This window comes from Ambystoma mexicanum, chromosome 3q (genome assembly GCF_040938575.1).
Source record: "Ambystoma mexicanum isolate Mex_15411 chromosome 3q, UKY_AmexF1_1, whole genome shotgun sequence".
Lineage (NCBI taxonomy): Eukaryota > Metazoa > Chordata > Amphibia > Caudata > Ambystomatidae > Ambystoma > Ambystoma mexicanum.
In genome coordinates, this window is record NC_090926.1 from 1288108926 (window position 1) to 1288131787 (window position 22862).

The 22862-nt window shown below is 47.1% G+C and overlaps 1 protein-coding gene across 1 annotated transcript in view; it reads right to left on the reverse strand.

Annotated features, from left to right (window-relative positions):
• The window catches only part of BRME1 (break repair meiotic recombinase recruitment factor 1), an 837863-nt gene that overhangs the window by 129107 nt on the left and 685894 nt on the right, over positions 1-22862 (reverse strand). Inside the window, exon 8 of the mRNA XM_069652891.1 lies at positions 14834-14935. Coding sequence (XP_069508992.1) covers positions 14834-14935 — 102 coding nt within the window. The remainder of the gene's footprint in view (positions 1-14833; positions 14936-22862) is intronic.

A 22862-nucleotide genomic window follows, 5' to 3' on the forward strand; every position in this document is an offset into this window, starting at 1 on the left:
TTTAAAACACATAAAAAGAGACTGCTGGGACAGGTAGAGACATTAAATTCCATTTTCTGCGGGACGCTCTGCCGGGAGACTCCAGACTTCACATCCATCAATCTCCAAAGACCAGAACTTTACTTCAGAAATTAAAGCAAGGGCCTAAACCCACAAACTGAGAACTCTTCTCAGCAGGCCTCAGCATCCTTAAAATCATCTGCAAGCTATTCCACAGCCGGGCGAGCTGTTTGAATTCTGTGCCAAGAACTTTTGCCGGAACCGCAGACCAGACCCAGACCGCTGTGAGCAGAACCAGAGACTCGGATCGCTGTGAGCAGAACCAGTGCCTGATTGACCCGCCGAGCAAAGAGAACCGCCGCTGGACGTGTTGACCAGATCCGTGACGAGGCCTATTTCAAATTTATATTGTGAGTACCTAGCAGAACTGTGCAGAACCAATCTCTTAGTTAAAATAATCTAATCCAAACTATTTTAACCTAAGTAGAACTGCCTCCTAGTAATCCTGTCATCTGTCATTCAAAAACTGCGAGCTGTCATCTGTCATTCTAAAGCTGCAAACTGTCACTTGTCATTTTGAGTTTTACTTTAAATCCGAAAATCTACCTTTATTAAATCGTCCATATCTCTTGAACCGTTTGGGCTAGGAACGTGGTTTAACTTTCATTTTAAAGCTGTGTTTCCAACGAACCTAGAACCAACTTCCTACTCCCTATCCCTTTTCCGCAATCGCGATTTACGCACTCGCTCGCGTAATTTACTGCGATTTGCGATTTGGCTCAATTTCTCCACTTGTCAAAATAGCAGCTCCATTCTTTCCTTTGTTAAAATCCGTTTGCAACCTGGTAATAACTCATAAAGCATTGCTAAAGTGAGCCTGAACTAATACCAACAAGCATCTCTCACTCACCCTGAATCTCTAGAGGGAATTAAAATCAGTTAGCACATTTTCCCATCCGTTGCCATCACATTTAAAAGCAATTTGGGCCTGTGTTTCAAACTTCTACCTGTTTCCTCTAAGCTTGCTGGGGGGGAACTGAATTTCGTATTGTATTTGATTGCATTCCTGAGAACTGTGTGCTCCTCTTTCCATCTCCTTCCATTTCTTACATTGCATAGGGGGGGAGGGGGTGAATTGCCAGAGAAAAAGTGATTACATTGTTGTGGTTGAAATCATATCAAGTTTATTTGCTGTACTGCATTTTATTCCACCTTGCATTTCCTTGAAACCATCAAGCATTTTCAGCTACCTCATCCTCTATACTACTCCTAAGTAATCAAGTGTACCACTGTAACATTACCCCTTGTGGATCCACATCATATGTCTCAGTGTACTATCAGATATTAATTTATTATAAAAGTGTGATATATATATATATTGTTTAATTTTCCAAATAAACCTTTTAATTTGCAAAACAAACCTACTTCTTGGCTCAGTGGGGTCAGGGGGATTCTAAGAGGGGGGTGTTATACAAGGGTTGTCATCCAGAGTACTGAACTGGACCTAAAAATATATCAATAAGGGTTTCCCTCAGCATCCCAGACTAGGCATTGACTTAGCTGTAGTGTTGAAGTGAAGCCGCTTAACAGAGTGGGGGCTCGTAGCCGGAGATTCTGGGTTAGATCTATCACTTGTGCAGATTAATACAGGGTGCTAACTGACAGGAGACATACATCAGGTCGGATCACCACGCTGTGTTACGCTGTAAAGCACTCCTCAAAGGAACACTCTAAGGAAACGGTCTGTTTTGCAAAAATAAAATACAAACTTCTGTAAGTCAGGAAGGAACTCAAATTCCAGAATGACGACACTGGTAGACATCAAAATAGCCAGAGAGCACTTTTTACATAAGCTATTTGTGAGAGGTGAGTGGACTCATCAGGACCAAACGGTCTGGTTGCAGGCAATCGCACAACAGGTCACTGAAACAGGGTCAGATATATGGAGAGATCAGGGTCCCCTACATGTGGCCCTGAGTGAACTATATATGGCCCCTAAAGCCAAAGATGAACATAATAAGATTGCCAGGATAGCGGCATATTTGTACGTATATATATGGGAGCCATGCAGGACAAATGTGCTGGAGGCTAAGATCTGGCAAATAGGCAACAGATGGCGTTAGAGAAGGCCCAATCTGATCTGGACTCTTCTGAGCAGAGGCTGCTCAGGAGCCAGGAGTCAGAAAAGGACAGCAGACAGTACATCACTAAAATAAAGGAGGATATGGATGTGCTGCAACAGGAAAAGGCTGACGAGATAAAGTAAAACGTGGTAAAAGAAAACTAAATCAAATAGAAATGCAACAGAATCCAACAGCAAATCCCTCAAAGAAAACAAAAGAAGCTAAAGCTTCATCAATTACCACAAACAAAGAAGAACCTATTAGGGAATGTAAACCAGGTACGTCTTCAAAGAAGGAACAGAAACTCCGAAAAATGCACTCAGATACAGAACTAGCTGGTCCATTCAAATTTGTAAATGAAACTGGGGTAAATTGCTATGCAAATGTAGCAATGAATATTCTATTTCAATTGCCACCAATTGCTAACAATATTTACTTACACAGTACAGACCAATTGTGTTTGCGAATGTTAGTGCTTCATAGAAATGTAACAAACAATCCTGACAACACATACAGTGTTCATGGAATAAGGCAATAATTGGACTACTGTGCTGGAATGGTGAGATTCACTATGAATTTCTATTGTACTTACTACTAGTATTGGAAAACAAAAGCATACATGTGGAAACATACATGCACTCTCTGTAACAATGTGATACAGGAACAAATCCCAAATGAGCGATCTGTTTCCATACCTAATTGTGAATCTATTCCATTTCAGCAACTTGTACAGAATGCAAACCATGGCAGATTATGTACTATTTGCAATTCAGACAATCGCTCCACCTTACTGATACAATCGCATAGTGCCTACATAATACTTATGCTTCTCCATTATAATGCAGATGGTACCAAAAACAACTGCAAACTGACTGGATTCACACACGGTCAAGTTTCACTTGGAAAGAAAACCTTTACAGCAATAGGTATAATCTACCATGCAGGAGCTACAACCAATGCAGGTCACTACACTGCAAACATTAAAAAGAAATGTGGATGGTTCAATTGTAATGATAGCACCATTGCTCTAAAGCAGAGATTGTCAGCCAATCTTACAAATGCGTATTTAATCTTCTTAAAGCCAAAATTTAATAAATAATGTGTACTTCAAGATTACCAAATAATTATGGGAAAGACTACAAACAGTTAGAATACGCCAACAGGTATCTAACTGCCCAAGAGGATATAACAACGACACAAATAAATGAATATCACAGATCTGTAAGAACAAATGCACAGTTAGAATATGCCTAAAGGCATCTAACTGTTGTTAAAAATCGGCAGCAAGGCAACAAACATAACACTAATCAGAAAGATGAAGGACAAACTCAAAGGAAACAAGGAAATAGTACCATTGCAAATAAAGTTTTTTTTAATCTGACAACGATTTTTTTTTCCCACACCCAAGGATTAGAAAAGCAAACACAGAAACTGAGCAGAATGCACAGTACACTGGTTTGTAAACTAAATATGAGGGTAAAAAATAGGTAAACTGTCTATTATGCAATGTAGTAAGTTTTCATAAAATGCAAAGACTAACATACTTTTTTCTTTTATCACAGAAATTAAAAAAGGATACTTCCGACAAGTACTAAAGGCATTTAAAACATATATGGATTCTGAACAAAGTAAGGAGTAAGTATATTGGCAGTCATTTTGTACACATGCAAACCTACATGTCTAATCTATGGTACTAATATGCTGCAGTGGCTGTAGGCTGGTCCTTGCATCTTGGTTGTGTAACCTACCACCTACGCCTTACGACCAAGGTACAAAGAGTATAGTTCCTACCGACAACCATCGCTGCATATCAAAACCATGGTCCTTGTAAATTAACTACTTATAAGTTAACTTTTGGGACCATCGTCTGCAGCCATGCAGCTTGGACGTGCATACAGCTACCGCATTACACCACACCCATATTAACTTATAACCCCACTGCTTATGACGTCAGTCTTGGGTGCATGGCCTTTGGGCATGCAGGCAAGACTCTGGGTCCGGGGCAGAAACACCACAGCATATCGGAACCATTGTGCCTTGTAATTTCACTACGTACAAAGTTGGTTTTGGGAGCATGGCCGTTGGCCATGCTCCCAAAACGCTACGCCCTCCCCACAACCATCTTACTGATGTTGCATAGTACAAGTATACCTATAGCTGTGATATGATGCAGTAGTTTGTAGCCACAGGCTACAGACTTGAGTGTGAGGCCATAGATTTATCAATGTATGGGTATACAGTATATAAAATCCATAGTTGCTTACAACTGCAGTGCTTATTACTTTGTTCAAATACTCTACATCCTGGCCACTACTACCACACCATATGACATCCATTGGGGCATATAACTACACTACATACAAATGTGCTTTTGGGGGCATGGCCTTCACCCATGCACCATGACTGCAGCCCCTCCCCACAGCTGCCTGAGTGATGCACTACCACACCATATCACACCCATTGTGCCTTGTAAGTACACTACATATAACTGTGCTGTTGGGTGCATGGCCTGAAGACCCCCTCCCACAGCCACCTGAGTGATGGTCAATACTAGGGGTGTCTCTGTAGCTGTGAAATGCTGCAGTGGTTGTGGGCAGGCCCTAATATCTTAGGTGTATGTCCATACATTTCAATATATGGATGTGAAGTGGCTTATAACTCCAGTGCTTAGAAGTTTCTTCTTGGGTGCATGGCCTTCGGCCATGCAGCCTAGACTGTACACACTCCCCACAACCATCCGATGAATGATGAATACTACAGGTGTACCCATTGCTGTGACATGCTGCGGTGGCTGTGGGCAGGGCCTACATTCTTGGAAGTATGGCGTCCGGCCTTCGGCCGACGGCCATGCATCCAAGACTCTACGCCCTGGCCACAACCACCGTAGCATGTCACACCCATGGCGGCGTACTAATGAATACAATACCCATAGGAAAAAGTAATGCAATTACAGCATGTTGTCAATTTCAATGTTTGCTAACACCACGCGTGTCCTTACAACAGTTACAAGTTCCCTGTGCACTGCACGGACTGAAATGCTACCCTTATTAGACCCCTCATTTTCTGTGCGTACAAGGTAGCCACAGAAAATACATCATGAAGACCGACCGCCAGAAAAAATTAATTGATCACCCATATCTTACTGTCTGAACCTTTCCCAGCGCTCTATGACAAGGCAAAAGAGTTTTATAAATATAGCATGTTTCCGCTGGTTGTCGCTCCGTTATCGGCGGATCCACGATGTCGGGCGCATCCAAACAATCTGACGCAGAACACGTCTCGCTGCAGCCAATCGGCAGAGATGTTGTGTGTCCGCGGTCATGACGCCAGCCCCTTAGCCAATCGGTATCTTGTCCGTGGACCGAATAGGGAAGTGTGACCGCGAAGCGGACATAGATATCACTAATTTTTTTAGACCTACTTTTTGGTCATTTTAATGAAAAGTACTGCACAGAAGGTCACCAAATTTACAAAAGCACGCTTTCTGGACCAAGCACCTGCCGCAAATTTGGTGAAAATCCGTCCAGCGGTTTGACCTGTAGCCGTGCGCTAAGATTTTCCCCCATTCAGTCTATGGGAAAAACAGAAGTTTTGGGACCCCCCCCTATAACTTTGGACCAAACCTCACCAAACTTTGGGAAAATTAATTCAGTGTGGCCCATATACTTTTTGCAAAGTTTGGTCAGGATTCGTCCAGGGGGAGCGAAGTTATAAGCCGCCCAAAAAGTGCTCTTCCTATGGAAACAGCAACTTAACCATAACTACACGGCCACTGCAATGGCTGTGTAATGTAAACTTTACCATTTGACAAGCCTGGATGTTGAAGAACAAGTTACTTACCAACTGGTAACGTTCTTTAGACTGGATGTTCCTCCAACGTATTCCTCATCTTAGATGTATTCCATCCAGCTTTAGCTGCTTCCGAAAAATGTTCTCGGCAGTGGCCGCCGTGTGTCAATGTCGTCGAGTCGAAGTCCCTCGAAGGCCTCCGTCGAGGGTGACGTCATCGGGTATACAAGTAGCATGTGCGCCGCCCGTTGGCCTCAGTTCTGTTTTTCCCCTCTTGCTCTGCTGTATTGATAGTGTAGGTAGCCAGGTGTCAGCCTTGCGAGAGTTGAAGTGGTAATACCACCGGAAAATTTACAGAGGGTTAGGATGGGAGGGAGATGAGGAATACGTTGGAATAAAATCCAATCGAAAGAACGTTACCAGTTGGTAAGTAACTTGTTCTTCGAATGGATTGTGTCCTCCAACGTATTCCTCATCTTAGATAGACTCCCAAAGCAGTGTAGAAAGCTCTCTGGAGGAGGGAGTAGATTTTTAATATTATATAGCTGAATATAACACTGCTTTACCAAAGGCAAGCTCTTTAGAGTGGGAAGCATCCAGACTATAGAATTTGGAAAAAGTGTGCAGCGATGACCAAATTGCTGCTTCACAAATAGATTTTATGGGAACACCTCTTTGAAGGGCTGTCGAAGAGGCTATGCCTCTGGTAGAATGGGCCCTCAAGCCTTCTGGTGGACCTTTGCCCGACAATCTGTAGCATTCTGAAATGCAAAGCACAATCCAACGTGATATTGATTGTTTTGACACCGATTGACCCAATTTCCTTCTGGTGTAGCCAATGAAAAGTTGATTATCCACCCTAAGCTTGAAAAATGTAAAAGCTTAGAGCTCTTCTCGGGTCCAGCCTGTGCAATCTTTCCTCCTCCTTACTGGGATGAGGTGGAGGATAGAACACGGGCAGAATCAATTTCTGATTTAAATGGAAATCAGACACAACTTTAGGGACAGAATGAGGGTTTAACCCTCAATACAACTCTGTCCCTGTGGAACACAGTATAGGGTGGCCCAGAAGAAAGTGCCTGCAATTAGCTCACTCTTCGTGCAGATGTTAAAGCAACCAAGAAAACGGTTTTCAACGTTACTAATCTTAATGGACAAGTGGGCAAGGGATCAAAAGGGGCACCCATTAAAAACTTTAGAACCAGATTAAGGTCCCAAACTGGGACTTGGAAAGAAGAAGGGGGGAACACATTGGTGAGTACCTTTAAGAATTGTTTTATCAAAGGAATTTTAAAGTAGGAACATTCTTCCGAAGAGCGCTTGAAAATGGAAAGCGCTGCAAGATAACCTTTAATGGTCCCAACATTGAGGCCTCTATTTGCCTGGGATAAGAGGAAAGAAAACACTTCTGGGATAGAACACAGAAAAGGATCAACATTCTTTTCCCTGCACCAGTTGCAAAACTTCTTCTAGCGGCAACGGTACAGAGATTTTGTTGCTGGCCTTCTTGCCGAAAGCAACACCTCCATGACGTCATCTGGAAGGTCCTAATCTTTGTATGTCAGCCTTTCAGATACCAAGCATGAAGGTTGAGAGTCCTGACCTCTGGATGGAGAACCTGGCCCTCCATTTGTGAGAGAAGGTCCTCTCTCTGAGGAAGACGTAACGGATGGCAGATGGACATGTCTAGACAGTCCGGGTACCACGTTCTCCTGGCCCAATCCGGGGCAATTAGGATCATGCGGTTTCTGAACCATCTCAATCTCCTGATGACTTGAGGAATGACGGGAATCGGAGGGAACGCGTTTAGCAGTGGGAAGTTCCACTCCACCACAAACGCGTCCCCTACGGCTCCTCTCGGGGGAAATTCCCTTGAGCAATACTTTTCACACTTCCGGTTGATTCCGGTGGCAAACAAGTCTACTTGAGGCTACTTCAGGGTTCCCCAAAAGGTGAAGAGCTCTTGAAGGACTTCCAGAGCCAGTTCCCACTCGTGGGACACCGTACTCTGCCTGCTCAGAGCGTCCGCCGTCATATTCTCCTCCCCGGCTAGATTAACTGCCGTTAAGGAGATTCCTTCTTGAATTGCCCAATACCAGAGCTGCATTGCCTCTCTGCACAGAGGTAGTGACCCTACACCTCCTCTTTAGTTTAAGTAATGCATAGCCACTGTGTTTTCCGTCATTATCAGGACATTTCTTCCCCCGACATATGGCAGAATAGTTTTCAGCGCTAATCTGATTGCTCTCAGCTCTAAAAGGTTGATGTGTAGTTTGGACTCCGATAGAGACCAACAACCACTGATTGTCAGATCGTTGGCATGAGCTCCCTACCCCATGAGTGAGGGGTCCGTCACTACTGTAATCTCTGGCCATGGTTGCCAAAAATGTTCTCCTTTTAGGATGTTCTCTGTGCAAGTCCACCACAGAAGATCCTGCCGAACCTTGTTCGGAATCTGAAGGAGATCGGTCATTTGACCTGAGAACTGGGACCATTGAGTCTTTAGAGCCCATTGAAGGGATCTGATCCTCAGGCGTGCTTCTGCCACTAGGAAAATGCAGAATGCCATGAGGCCGAGCAACCTCAAGAAGTCGTAGGCCTGGAGATTTTGGAATTTGGAAACCATTAGAAGAATGTCTTGAGCCCTCGACTTGGGAGGCAAGCTCTTTCCCAAGGATGTGTCTAATACAGCCCCTATGTACTGGAGCTGTTGTGAATGTGTCATTTGTGACTTCCTGTAACGCTCACCTGACTCCCACGGAGGCGCTGGTCTAGTCTGGGTTGCTGTGGCCTCTTCGAGCGTGATGCGCAGAACTCGGAACACCGACTGAACAGGACCCTCAAATCTTGCTTGTCTGGCCAGTAGGAATATCCTTCTGCAGATGACAAAGGGGATTAACAGTCTGCAGAATAGTGTGCTTGCTCCCCCCTTCCCCCCTTCGTTCCTCTCTAACTTCCTCCGAAATCCCCGGTTGAAGCTCACCTTATGGTTTGAAAGGATGAACTCTCCAAACTGCTTCTGGTGCAGGGGCGCGTGTTTGTCCAGTTACTTCACTGGTTTTCAGAATGGCGCTGGCAAAATCCATTTGACTTTTCCGAGCGGAAAGCCGTAAGTATGAAGATTACAAAAGTTCAAGTGTTGAGCCTCCTTTTCTGTTGCCTTCCTAACCTGTGATCTGTCCTTTATTTCAGGTGCAGAATGAAGGCGATGCGTTGAGGGATTGAATTGCCGATGGTAAACTCAGGTGAGTTAGCGATGGGGGCGATCCCTCTTAATGTCTTTATATTCCCCCAGTAATGTCTTTTGTCCTTTCCCCATAGGGGCCGGGGTGCAGTACCTGCCAACGAAGCGGCGCCGACCCGAAATGAGGAATGGTCCACCAACAGAAGACCAGTAAGTGTTATGGCGGAAAATTAGGCTTTCCTCATATGTTCCTTCTGCTCACCTTTTGTCTCTTCTTCTCTCCCCTAGGCGCAGAGATGTGGCGACCGGTGCAGGCAGTCGCGGTGGAGCCAGAAGAACCCCCGAGGACAGGTGAATGAAGCGTGGCGCTGCAGCGAGCAACGTGGTGCTTTTTAATGAAAGTCTTTTCTCAGGAACGCTGGCGTGAAGGTTCCGGATGCAGGTAAGAAGTTTGATGAAATTCTTGGTTTTCACCTTTCTCTTCTCTTCTTTCCTTACAGGTGTTCCAGGATCGAGGCGGGCGTGGCTGTAGACCAGATGCAGGAGCAGACACGGTGAGCGTTCAGCTGCTTGGATGCAGAACAACGCGAAGCGTGAGCTACTGTCTGGGCGTGGCTTAAATAGCCCCCAAAGTAGTTCCAGGTAAGTAACCTTCCCTGGCCACGCCCGAGTGGCAAAATAGTCCCAATGAAAAAGGGAGCCCTGAATCTTGCAGCATGGTCTGCATCAGGTAAGTGCACAAAACACCTTCCTTTATGAGCCTGGCGCCTATGGCGCCAGGACTGATGTCCAACATGAGACTGGCGCCAACGGCGCCAGGACATAGTCCAAAGAGCCCCTACAAGGGGCCGCTGGGCTTTTACCCGGGGGCATGATGCCTGCTCCCGGGGGTGCTGGGTCTGGCCTGGTGCTCCGGGGGTAGGCATCATGACACTTCCTGAAATTGAGGGAGAAGCCCAGTCTGTGGAGGAAGTGGCAGGTGACTTTCAGATGATCCACGGCTTGTTCGGCAGAACATGCCCTGACCAACCAATCGGCCAGGTAGGGGTAGATGTGAATCCCCCCTCTCCTGAGGTGCGCTGTCACCACTACCATTAACTTGGTGAAGACCCTCGGGGCGGAGGTCAACCCGAATGGCAGGACTCGAAAATGATAGTGCGAGACGCCAACTACAAACCTCAGGCATTTTATGTGCTTGAGATAGATTGTTCAAGCCTCTTAAGTCCAAGATGGGTCTAAGTCCTCCGCCCTTTTTGGGAATCAAAAAATATGGGGAGTACCATCCCTTGTTCCTCTCCGCTACAGGTACTGGTTCTATAGCACCTTTCACCAGCAGGGTTAAGACTTCCTGCTGTAGGAGCTGGTCTGGGAACTTCAAAGAGTGTCTCCCTGGTGGATTGCTTTGAGGTTGCGTTAGAAAAGGGAGGCAGTAACCTTGGGCTATTATTTCTAGAGCCCAAACATCTGAAGTAATGGCTCGCCATTCTTGCAGATGCTGTGACAGCCTGCCTCCCACAGGTGTCTTGTGAAGTCCTCAAAGTGGTTTTGTGGCGGTTGCAGTGGCCGCTGATGGTAAAGAGGCTGCAGCTGGGGCTGGCTTTGCACGTTTTCCTCGTCCATCACGAGTGGCTTTTTTCTGGCCTCTTTGACTGGCCATTCCTCTCGCCTTTCCATAGATTGCCCTGATGCATGAAAAGGCTGAGGTTGCCTAATAGCAGCTCCTAAAGATTTGGTAGCCGCTTTTGAGGTCTGCAACCTCTCAAGGCTCTCGTCAGCCTTGTTGCCAAAAAGGGGAGACCCGTCAAAGGGCATGTTCAAAAGACGGTTTTGCACGTCTGGTGTGAAACCCGACTTTCGAACCACGCAAATCTGCGCATTACTGTGTTAGTGGCCATGGACCTGCTCACACTATCTGCACTGTCCAATCCAGACTGAAGGGATTCCTGCATGGCCTCCTTTCCATCTCTAACAATGGCTAGGAATCCTTCCCTTTCTTCCCCTTCTGGTATGTGCTATGCCGCCATTGCAATGCACTCCCACAGAGTGTACGAATATGTTGCCAAGGCACATGTGGAGTTGGCCGATTTTAATGCCATACTCCCACCTGAAAATACCTTGCATGCCCAACCATCCACATGCTTGTCATCCCTATCCGGACGGATGGAAGGGTACGCCACCTTATTTGAAGCTATGTCTGCCTGGACCACCAGACTCTCAGGAGTAGGGTGTTTGGACAGATAGCCGGGGTCGCTACTGGAAGGGTGGAATCTTGAAGTGAGGGACTTATTCACAGGAGGAATTGAGTCCGGGAATCCCCGATTTTTGGCAACCCTATTTTGTAAGGCTACATGGAAGGGTAAAATCATATCTTCGGTGGGGCCATGCTCCAATATATCCGTCAGATCATCCTGGATGAACTGAGTTGGTTGTCTAGCCCATCCTAAATAATCAACCACCTTTGTCATCAGCTGCTTGTATGAGGGACTGGCATGTTCCCCTGTTTCTGGCCTGCCAAAATCTGTCTCAGGTGAAGTCAATTCCACTTACATTATGCAAGGTTTCCACCAGATCTCTCATTCTGCTTTCCTCAGAAATCAGGCATTCTGCGACATTCCGGGGGCCATACTCTAGACTAAAAGGAACATCCCCCTCCTTCTCCTCAGACCTCTCTTGTTCTTCAAAAATTGAAGTTAGGGATTTAAAATATTCTTTCCTTGGTAGAGGTTTATACATTTTTTCTGGAGGAGGTGTTGCAGTAGAGACTGAAGGCTTTACAGTCTTTGCAGCTTTTTCCTTCGCTGCTATTTTGACAGTTTCTGGCTGAATTGGAGGGCTTCGGGGTCGACGTCGACAACGGTGTCGATGGCATTGACGAAATAGTAGTCGTCGACGGAGCTGGCTTAGAGGACGTCGAGGCGCTCTTCAAAGGCTTGCCCTTCGAGGTGTGTCGGGTTCTGGACGCGTCGGTGACCTCGAGCGGTCGACTCGACTTGAGCAATCTTTTTCACTTGGGGTCCTGGAGGGTTTCCGATCTTTTCTCCTTCGATCACCCAGGCTCGAGGGCGCACGAGTGTCGGAACGGTAACACTCCCGGCCGGCTTCCGTGGAAGGCGTGGACCGAGGCTTAGCCTTTTCAAAAACCTCCATCATTTTAATTCTAAATGCTTCCCATTCTTCGGAGGAAGAATGTTTAGTGGCGCATTTCTTTTTTTTTTAAATTAAAATGTTATAGTTTATTTCTAAACTTTTCATTTCTGTACATTTCTTAGATTACGTGATCGTATTGAAACAAAGTTAGGACTGGATCCAGGGACTTTTATCCTGTGGTTTAGAATCTTTCTTTAGAATTGTTCTCCAGAATTGGATGATCGTAAATATCATTTTGTTATTGTTGCCTAGCAGGATAAGGTCCCATCGATCTTTTGCATCCAACTGTATCGTGAGTTTCAAATACATTTCTCTGTGGGCATTTCTCTGATCCGTCAGTTCCTTGCATTCCATTATTAAATGAAAACGAGATTCAAGATGTTCCGGGTTTTTACAGAATCTGTAGTACGCCTGTGCAGTCGGTATTTGGTTTGTTTTCGCCAACCGTTCGCGAGTTGGCAGCAAATTGAGGTGTAGTCGCAGAAATAGGTTACGTATGTCTTTATCTGGAAACAATTTCAGATAGTTTGGAAGCTGATTAATCGCCCTAGTCTCTGAATTACAGTTGAGGTTCAGACGATATTCAGTCTTAGCTTGCATTGTATGGATCCAATCATTTAGCATAATTCTCTTTTTCGCATGCTGTGGACGCTGAATCAACATTTCCTTTGAAATTTCAGACTTCTCAAGTGCAAGCTCCATTTTCCTTTTCCAGTTGTTCAATGCGCTTGTCTTAGTTGTACTTGAATTGTTAGAGAGAATTTCCATAGTTGGGACTTGATCTTCGTTCTGGATTTTCCGGAACATATCGAAGTGTTTCTATGATACAATGGATTGCAATGATTGAGTTGCAATCTCATAGCGAATCCTCACCATAGGGAATGTCGATGGCAATGATAACACCTTGCGCCAGAATATGGCTTCTAGCTGTTGCCATATATCAGGGTTAAGGTTAATCAAAGCCTCTGCTCCATAGGTGAGGATCGCTACTACTTTTTGACGAAAAAAGGTGAGTACGGGTTTCAAAGAAAACTTCCCATATTTTCTAAGGATAAAAATGCCTTGTCTTGCCAAGGCATATGCTTTGGATTTGAGGTGCAGGGACCATTCTGTCTCGGATTTGGATTGGTTGATACATACACCCAAATATTTTACAGAGTTAACATTGGCAAGTTTTGTATGTTGTAGAAACCAGGAAAATTTCGACTTGGTTTGTTTCTTTGTTAACAACATTATCTGAGTTTTCTCAGTATTGATCTTTAATTCTTTGGGGCATTTCATTCTCTTGGGGGGGGGGGTGGAAGGGAACCGGTAGCGTCTTTTTTTTGGGACTTTTTCGTCGAAGACGAAGAGTGGTGTGAACCACCTCAGGACCTAGACCGATACTTTTACCTTTCGCTTCGAGGAGATTATCTCCTCATGGAACCTCGACTCGACGCTTGAGGCTTTTCGGTCGCGTTTTAGACCTACCTGTAGATTTCCCTTCCTCTCTCGCAAGGCCTTCCTCGTCATTGCCTGACACTTCGTACAGGCCTCCATGTCGTGGCCTTCACTGAGGCACCACAGACATTCTCAGTGCAGATCCGTGATGGACATTTTGGAGCCGCAGGATTTACACTTTTTGAACCCCGAAGTTAGGGTAGTCACGGTCGACGACGAGGAATATCGCTTCACAATAACTGTCTCGAGGCGCGCCAAGTTTCCAAAGCAACACGTACTGCGGAAAAACAGAACTGAGGCCAACGGGCGCCGCGTGTGCTACTTGTATACCCAATGACGTCACCCTCGACCAAGGCCTTCGAGGGACTTCGACTCAACGACATTGACGCACGGCGCCTTCTGGCGAGAAAAAATTTCCGATGCAGCTAAAGCTGGATGGAATACATCTAAGATCAGGAATACGTTGGAGGACACAATCCATTTGAAATGTAGTTATGTTGCATCAATATAACAGGCCAGTCTAGGTGCTTCTCATGGAGTGACAGCAGGCAATTTGTGAGAGAAACTAGATATTAGCATTGAAATCAAAATTCCATTTCCAACCTGCTCTGAAAATTGTTTTTGGACCTAACCGAAAGTAGACAATTAGCTGTAACAATTAGTGCACTCAACTGTAGAACACACTGCCTTCTCCAAATCTTGGGTAGCAGAGATCTGAAAACACTCTTTCAACGAACATAACATAGAAGATGAGAAGCAGAATTAATAGAGGGGCAGCAATAACTTTCCAATCCCTGCAACCTTAAAAATGTCCTTATAATGTTATTTAGCCAAAATGAGGGACAAAATGGGAGTGAACAGGTATAGTTTGAACAACACGGACACAGTTTGTTGAAGCTTCAGATTCTGTTGAAGCAGCAGAGTATGGCAGAGGTGGAGTAAAGTTGGGAGTGTGCATGCATTTATTTGGGCCTAGGGCAGCAGAAAGCCTAAATACGCCACAAAGGGTGAGCAGTCTTAAAATAGGATAAAAGATGTGTCTTGTAAGATCAGCAGGGTGTCCCGGATCAGAGGGAGCATGTTGTGTGGTATTAGAATGGGCTAGTGGGCTCCTCTGTCCTCATTATCGATGGATCTTAGTAGCTCTTACTTGAGATTGGATAGTTCTGCAATCAGGCCATGCACGGTCTGAGTCCCATCCTGCTCCAGTGTTACATGATGCGAATGGGCCGCCTCTTCCTCCTGCTGCTCTCTATGGGGGGCATAAACAAAACATAGCTCAGTTCAATCGATATATCGTATTAAAAGGCCACCAAACAAGGAGGAATAAAACACTGTACATAACAAAACTAAACAAAACAAAACAGAAAAGCTTTAATTTAATAACTGTATAACTAAGGAAATGCTAACTGAAAAGATGGGTGTTAGAAGACCTTCAGAAAAGTAACAATGTTGATGTTCATCTTTAAGCAGGGGGTGAGGCATTCTGCATTTCTGGAATCCCACTGAAAATAGCCTGACCCATCATTGACATATTCAGACACATCTCCTCGGAGGATCATAGTTGTGCATTGTGTCTTTTGGCGCATGTCACTCGTCCCTGTAAAGTTCGAAAAGCTTGAATGGCCAAGCAGCACGTTACACAGAACACTACCACCAACCAGTGCAGATCACCCAGCATGCAATGATGTGTTCAAAGCATGACGCAAGTCGCATCGTCGGAGCATCAGCAATCTGCACCAGTTGCAATATCTAAATTAACCCGAAAGGCTGATTTAAATACAGCTAATTTCCATCAACACAAAAATGATTGGACCAGTAGTGCCAAGGTCCGGAGGGGCGGACCTCTGACTGTCCTGATATAGATCTACTCTGACTTAGCATCGCAGGCAACTTCTGAATGCAAGATTGCAAGCTTGCGTACTGTAATGGTGAGGTTACATGAAAATATGAATTAAAGCGCTCATGGGGATTATGAACGAACCGTCATTATTCATGCCTTGTATGGGTTCAATTGCAGCCAATTCCACATTCAGATGGAGACACTGGTTAAGCAAGATGTCAATTATGCCACATCTTTCACTGGATAAACTGAGAGACCTGAATGTATTTTATTTTTTTACATTTTTAAAGCGCTCACACAGCCCACAGGCATCGAGGCGCTGTTACAGGAATTGTCTGTTTTGTAGTTGCGTAATTGTTTTTTTTTCTCTTAGTTGCGTATTTATAACGCGCTTAAGCACCCAATGTTTCTAAGCGCGGACGCGGGGATCGAACCCTGGATGCCATAACGTCTCACTAGGAACCAATTGGGTAACTCTACTGCTTATCTTAGGAAATGTCAAACACTGGTCTGGACCTGGTGCAGCTTTCCTTAAACTACTAAGGCCATACAACCTGTCTGCAATACAATAGTGTGTTTTATGTATCAGCTCCTTCAGTCCTACCACTGGCATGTCTTCCCATTGTATGGTACAAGTGAAAGCCCCTAGCAATGTAGATGTCTTGGATGCCTAATCTTAGAGGTCTAAGTAAATACTCTGCCCACTCACATGAGCTGACTCTTCTAACCCACCCTAGCCTGTCCCAGGATAGTCCTATTTACTCCTGAAGGATGGGAAAAGTGTATTAGGAGGTTTCAGTTTTGAGAAAGTTATGGTCAATCATTGCTGAACATAAATATGTTAGATTTCTCCTCTCTTTTATCTGTTTATTTAGTTCAGTTTCTTATGCCTTTAAAAGGATCTTAAGCCTTCTAAAGTCACTAGCTGCCTGGCAGCAGAAGGGGGGCCCTGAACATGGCACCTCCCGAGCTGGAAAATGCAGAATATCTAAGGAGGCTCTGGAGATTGAAGGATGTGGATCAGCCCACCTAAAGAAACACATCCTGAAAGAGCCAAGCATATAACTGATCAAGATTCTAGACAAGACAAGGCACTACTAGCCAGCCAATCCACCAGGGACCACCATGTAGCAGGATCCAGGGGGCATTGCCAGCAAAGGCACATACACAGTTGGACACCAAATAAGTTCCTCCCTCATGTCCGGGCTTTTCTTGACATTGGAAGGAATATCTGTTTATTAGAATACGGAGAAGCACTTTGACAAGAAACTGTTTAGATAAGCATTAACCAGCTGCAGTGGGGAGACACAGACAGCAAGAGGGGACACCAACTTCAAACAATGGCGACCAACAAACATATTACACCTGTCAGACTGGTATACAGACCTGGCAAGAGTTGCTCAGTGGAACATCCACTGAGCATGGAGACGCCTATTTTGTAGTGAGTACTACTTCCAATTTGTGGTTAGATAATTCAGTTTTTAATGTTTGCTGTACAGTCAATCACAGAAAGGGGATTGACTCGAATTCTTCAATCAAATTTTATTCAATTTCTCATTTTTTTCAGATTGTCTTTATTTATTCTTAAAATAACAGAGGCCCTTGCCGATGCATTTCGGACTGTGGGCCTCATTACGAGTTTGGAGGCAGCCATGGAGCTATTAGCTCCATGGCTGCCTCCAAACCGGGCTCCGTTACCGGGTTCCTGCAATGGGGACTTACCGGGTCACTCCGACATAGGAGAACCCGGTAAGGCCTCCTTGCAGGAACCATTCCCCATTCCCATTTGAGCCCCCATAGGGTTCAATGGGAAAGGGGATGGAGGTAACAACGGGCACATTATGTGTGTCCCGTTGTTACCTCCCTCTTCCCCTCGCGGGACCCGGAAAAGACGTCTGATTTTACCAGACGTCTTGTCCGGGTCCCGCCATGGGAAGCTCGTAATACGCGCACCCGGAATGAAGGGGGACTGTCCCATACCGGCCTCCTTCCTTCCGGGAGCGCAAGCCTTATAATGAGGCCGAGTGTCCTTCCTGAGGGCAGGCTCTAGAAAAACATTAACAGTATGGGGTTAACTTCACTCCTGGTTCCTTGAAATTCAAACAAACAGTGCATCTGAACATTCACATTGCAGAAATCATTATCCATTACAACATAAAGTGACGCATATCTGCCATTGAATTGTATGCTATACTCCTTGAAATTCAAACAGACATAGTGCAACTGAACATTCACTTTGCAGACATCGTTATTCATTAGAACATAAAGTGACGCATGCCTGCCATCGAGTTCTGTGCTATATTCCTTGGACAATCTTTATATTCCCAGTTATATGCAACAATCTGAGTTGCTGCCAAACCAACGTGTCTAGCACTGCATGTGGTGCTTCTGGTGAACCTCATCGGTTTTTTGTTTAGGCCGTTATACCACTAAATACGGGGGTGATATCCTACAAAAAATCAATCAAAATGGCCATGCTTTAAAATCATGTCATATGCCTCCTTGTTTAACTGCTTGCATGGTGCTTTACCCAGTGATTTCAGTATATTAGCTTACTTATACTCGAAGAGCGTTGGCAGCACTAGTTGTCACGTTGTCATTCATGTTAAATCCCTGTTCCCTTTGAAAAAACGCAAGGGACTGTAATTCAGTAATGAGCAATCTGACTCACGTAATCTACAGTGAATCTATAGATTCGGCATGCAGTGTTCACTTACTTTGTGCTGGCGTATAGACCTGCTCCGAGGGTCTGCGGCGTTGTCGTTTCCAGGGTAACCCCAGTTCCCCCTGGCAACAGAGCGCCGTGACCCGCGAGCAAACATTAAGAGGGTAATTCATAGAATCCAGCGCACAAGTAGCGCACGCGGCTGGCGCACAGCGTGCGCCTGCGATAGTCTGCGCCAGGCACGTGCGCTAAAACTGATTTCCGCGCACAGCGTATTCATGGATTTCATGCTCCCAAACCAGCCGTGGCGCAGAGAATCGCAGCGAGCCTGCAGCAGCGCCAGTAACGCCCCCAAGAACGCCCTCGCGCAAGGAAAAGCCATCAAAATCGCTAAATCATCGCTAAGGGCTGCGCTAACCCTGGACCACTTCACAGGGCAGGCAAACAAGGAAAGCAAAGCGGGCAATCTTCAAATCAGGAGTACGCGGGAAGTTCTACACGCGACTAGGCAGGGAACGTGAATTACAGGGGTACGCGGGAATTATCACACGCGAACAGCCAGGGAACGCGTATTACAGGGGTACGCGTGAAGTAGAACACGCGATAGGCCAGGGAACGTGTATTACAGGGGTACGCGTGAAGTAGAACACGCGATAGGCCAGGGAACGTGTATTACAGGGGTACGCGGGAATTATCACACGCGAACAGCCAGGGTGCGTGTATTACAGGGGTAGCGGGAAGTTCAACACGCGATTGGCCAGGGAACGTGTATTACAGGGGTACGCGTGAAGTAGAACACGCGATAGGCCAGGGAACGTGTATCACAGGGGTACGCGGGAATTATCACACGCGAACAGCCAGGGTGCGTGTATTACAGGGGTAGCGGGAAGTTCAACACGCGATTGGCCAGGGTACGTGTATTACAGGGGTGCGTGGGAATTATCACACGCGAATAGGCTGGGTGGGCCCTCACAGGTGTACCCTGTACACCCTCCACGGCCCCTGCAGGCAGCCCACAAAACAGGGGACTACCCTGCACACCTGATCATGTCCCCCTGCACCCCCATCCACCAGGGGCACCCTCCACCAGGCCCCCACCCATGTCTCCCACCACCCCCACCCCCCAGCAGTGCAGGGGCACCTGCCAGCAGGCCCCCACCCATGTCTCCCACCACCCCCACCCCCCATCCACCAGGGGCACCCTCCACCAGTCCCCCACCCATGTCTCCCACCACCCCCACCCACCAGCACTGTGGGGCACGTGGCCAGCAGGCAGTCAGGCAGCAGCAGATGGCAGGTGGGAGCGTGCTCAGGGCTCTGGGGGACTGTAATTTGGCCTCCTGGCCAGGAGCGTGGTCTTTCGTGTTTGAACGCGTGGACAGCCTGATAGGGAGTGATTTTGCACGTGAAAACCCCACACTCAGCGAATCGCGCGAAAACCCGTCACCAGCATATGTGCGTCTATAGTTACCTGCACGTGCAGTGTCAAAGCGTGTGATTGGTGAAAATGGATCTACACGCAGGAGTGACAAAGCGTGTGATTGGTGAAAATGGATCTACACGCAGGAGTGACAAAGCGTGTGATTGGTGAAAAGTGAGCTACACGCAGGAGTGTCAAAGCGTGTGATTGGTGAAAAAGGATCCACACGCAGAAGTGACAAAGCGTGTGATTGGTGAACATGGGCCAAGCACGTACACGCCGTAAGTGACGCTGTACGTGTGGGCCTGTATATAAGGTAGTGTAGAACACCATTTCCTTGTACGTGCTTTTCGTGGAGAGCGAGTGGGTGAATTCTGTACTTCTTGTCGTTTCACACGCGATTTACTTCACGGCGTTTCCAGTTCGTACTCCCTGTTACCTCTGACAGCTTTTTCTCTTTTTCCTCTTGTACTGGTTTACCTGGGCCTGTTCCCTCAAACAGTGTCCCCTTCTACTGTTGTCCTGTCTCCTCAGACAGCGTACACATCTTCTTTTGGCGGGGGTGTTGCCAACCAAACGCGCTCATTTTTCACGCTCTTTTACCTGGCAGACGGTGAGTCACGCACGTATCTAACTTCTGTGCTTGCCCCGTGTGTAGCCTACCCCTTCAGAGGTCATTCTAGGCTGCGTGTGACACGCATACGTTCATTGCGTTACTGGATGCCACAGCGTAGTGCAGGGTTTTCCATCAGCACACGTGGTCTAGGAGGGGTATTGTGCACGTTCCTTAACTTTTCTGGGGTGCCTGTGCGTTGCGTGACCCGTCATCTTTCCCCAGGGGTGTCATATAGCCTTGCCACTGCACTAGGGTACGAATACCATCTGGTACCCAACCCCTTTGACACCCAATTGCCCAGGACAATTGTGCACACCGACTCCCATACGCACAATAACATCAGTGCCATGGTTGGGAGGCGTGCAAGCCGTAAGGGTGGCAAAGGTGGCCGAGCCACACGTGGTGGCCGTGGAGGATCCACTAGGGGACGTGGTTGTGACTTGCAGGGTGCCCCCCCCCCCCCAGTTGAGGGTCATGTGGCTGATACCAACCCTGATCAGCCCTTGTCGGACCAGCCCATTGTGGCAGCAGACCTGTCCGAGGGTGATCCCATCGCTGACATCCAGGTCAGCAGGTCCACTGCACGTGCACCGGTGCACATTGGTGTCATCAGGGCACGCGCATCTATGCCAGATAGGTCATCTGCTGGCCCCCGTAGCCAGGGTGTGGCTCCATCCACCCCACCTCTCATACACCCTGCCAAGACTGTGTCGGTCCTAGTTCATGCACCTCAGATCAGGCCTGACCCCATCCCACTACCCCCAATGCCTGCACCTACTCCCATGCTGAGTGTGCAATCCCACACACCCAGTACTGAGTCCACCACGGCTCCTGCCCCTAGTGTCCACAGCGGCGTAGGACACTCTGGATCCCCACCCCCTTCCAAGCGCAAGAGGAAGAGTGCACGTCCGGCACAGGCTGATGCCCCAGGCACGGCTGCAGAGTCCGGCCCATCAAGGAAGCCAAGCTTCACAGACGCCGAACTGAATGCACTTGTTCAGTATGTGTCAGATCATGATAGGGAAATGGTCATCGTTGCAGGGTCCAAGACCACACATGCCAGACGCCAGGCACACTGGCAGACCATTGCTGACAGAATAAGTGCCCTTGGAGTAGTGAGGCGCACAGCTAGTGATTGCCAGAAGCACTGGAATGACCTTAAGCGCAGGGCAAAGGATAAGCTGGCCTCAAGTCATGCCGCAACCTTGGTGACTGGAGGTGGGTCCCCAGCACAGGAAATAGAACTCACACCACACGAGTCCGTAGCTGGATCCTACGTCACCGAGGGACAACTCCAAGGTGTGGGAGATCTCCCTGATTACGAGGCATCATCCGGTGAGTGCACATGCATGTGTGTATTATCCATGTGCATGGTGTGTGTGTGAAGCATTCATGTTGGGTGCCTGTCAAGGGGGTGTGTGGCAGAGTTGATAGTGGCACCCATGTGCCTCATCCAGTATGTTCAGTGCAACACCATCTGCCCACAGCACTATCCCAACTGGCAACAGTGCACATATGGCCCTACACCATGGAAGTTGCCCTTGAATTGTCATTTTGTCACTACATTGTTGCTCATACTCCCCTGTCTATTCATCTGATGTCTTACATACCATTCCTATACTTTCCCCCAGCCAATCAAGTTTCATCTTCACATGCCTGACATGCAATGATACCACATGCTAATGCGTCCTCTGTATATAAATGCCAACCAACATGCTGTCATACTGTGGATGTTGCCTTGACATCCACCTCCTACCTGTGTGCTTTGGCACCGTCTGGTTTCGAGCCCCATTCCCTCACACTCCATGCTGCTCTTCATGGTCTATCTTCCCTGACTTCTACAGTTCAGACCATCGTGCCCTACTCACGACACCTGCTTGCTAACAGTCAAATGAGGGCACCCTGCCCTCCAATGCGACCCACCCTATTGCTGACAAGTGCATCTGAGCCTACTCAAAGCCAACTCTCACTGACATCTGCTCATACATGCCTTTGCCTGTCCCATAGACCCTTCACATGGTCCCTGTCCTCTCTCCTTGCTCCTCTTCCACCATCAATGGTGGGACCCGTTGGGGTGTACTCCTGGCCTCCTTCCAATCCTCAGAGGCCACAATTGATGTGCATGGTAATGGGAGCATCTCAGTCCAAGGCCCTTAGGCCAACCTCATTCTCCTTGAGAAATGCTACCCACATCTCATCAACTTCCTTTCCTCTCCTGCTGTCCCCCCTCCTCTCTCCTCATCAATCCTGCACTGCCTCCCTGCACCCTCCCATGATCCTTCTCCGCCTCCCACTCCAACTCCTACACATGCTGCACCTCTGATCTCTAGCACTCCCCGTAAGTCCTCCAAGGCTGTCAACCTCCTCCACAATTACACTCCTTTCACTGCGGCTGCATCAGGCATTCCTCCGATATCTGTCACTTACATGAGGTTATGCACCTTGACATCCTTGGTCTCATGGAAACATGTCTGACGGCCAGCTCTGTCTGCATCCTTCACACACTCCTACCTGATGTTCAGGAGACCCTCTCCTTGGCCCGCCACTACTGTGCAGGGGGGGTGTGCCCTTGGCTTCCCTGAGGGTATTCCTGCCACTGTCACTCCTACTTAGACCTACTCCACTCTGGAATGGC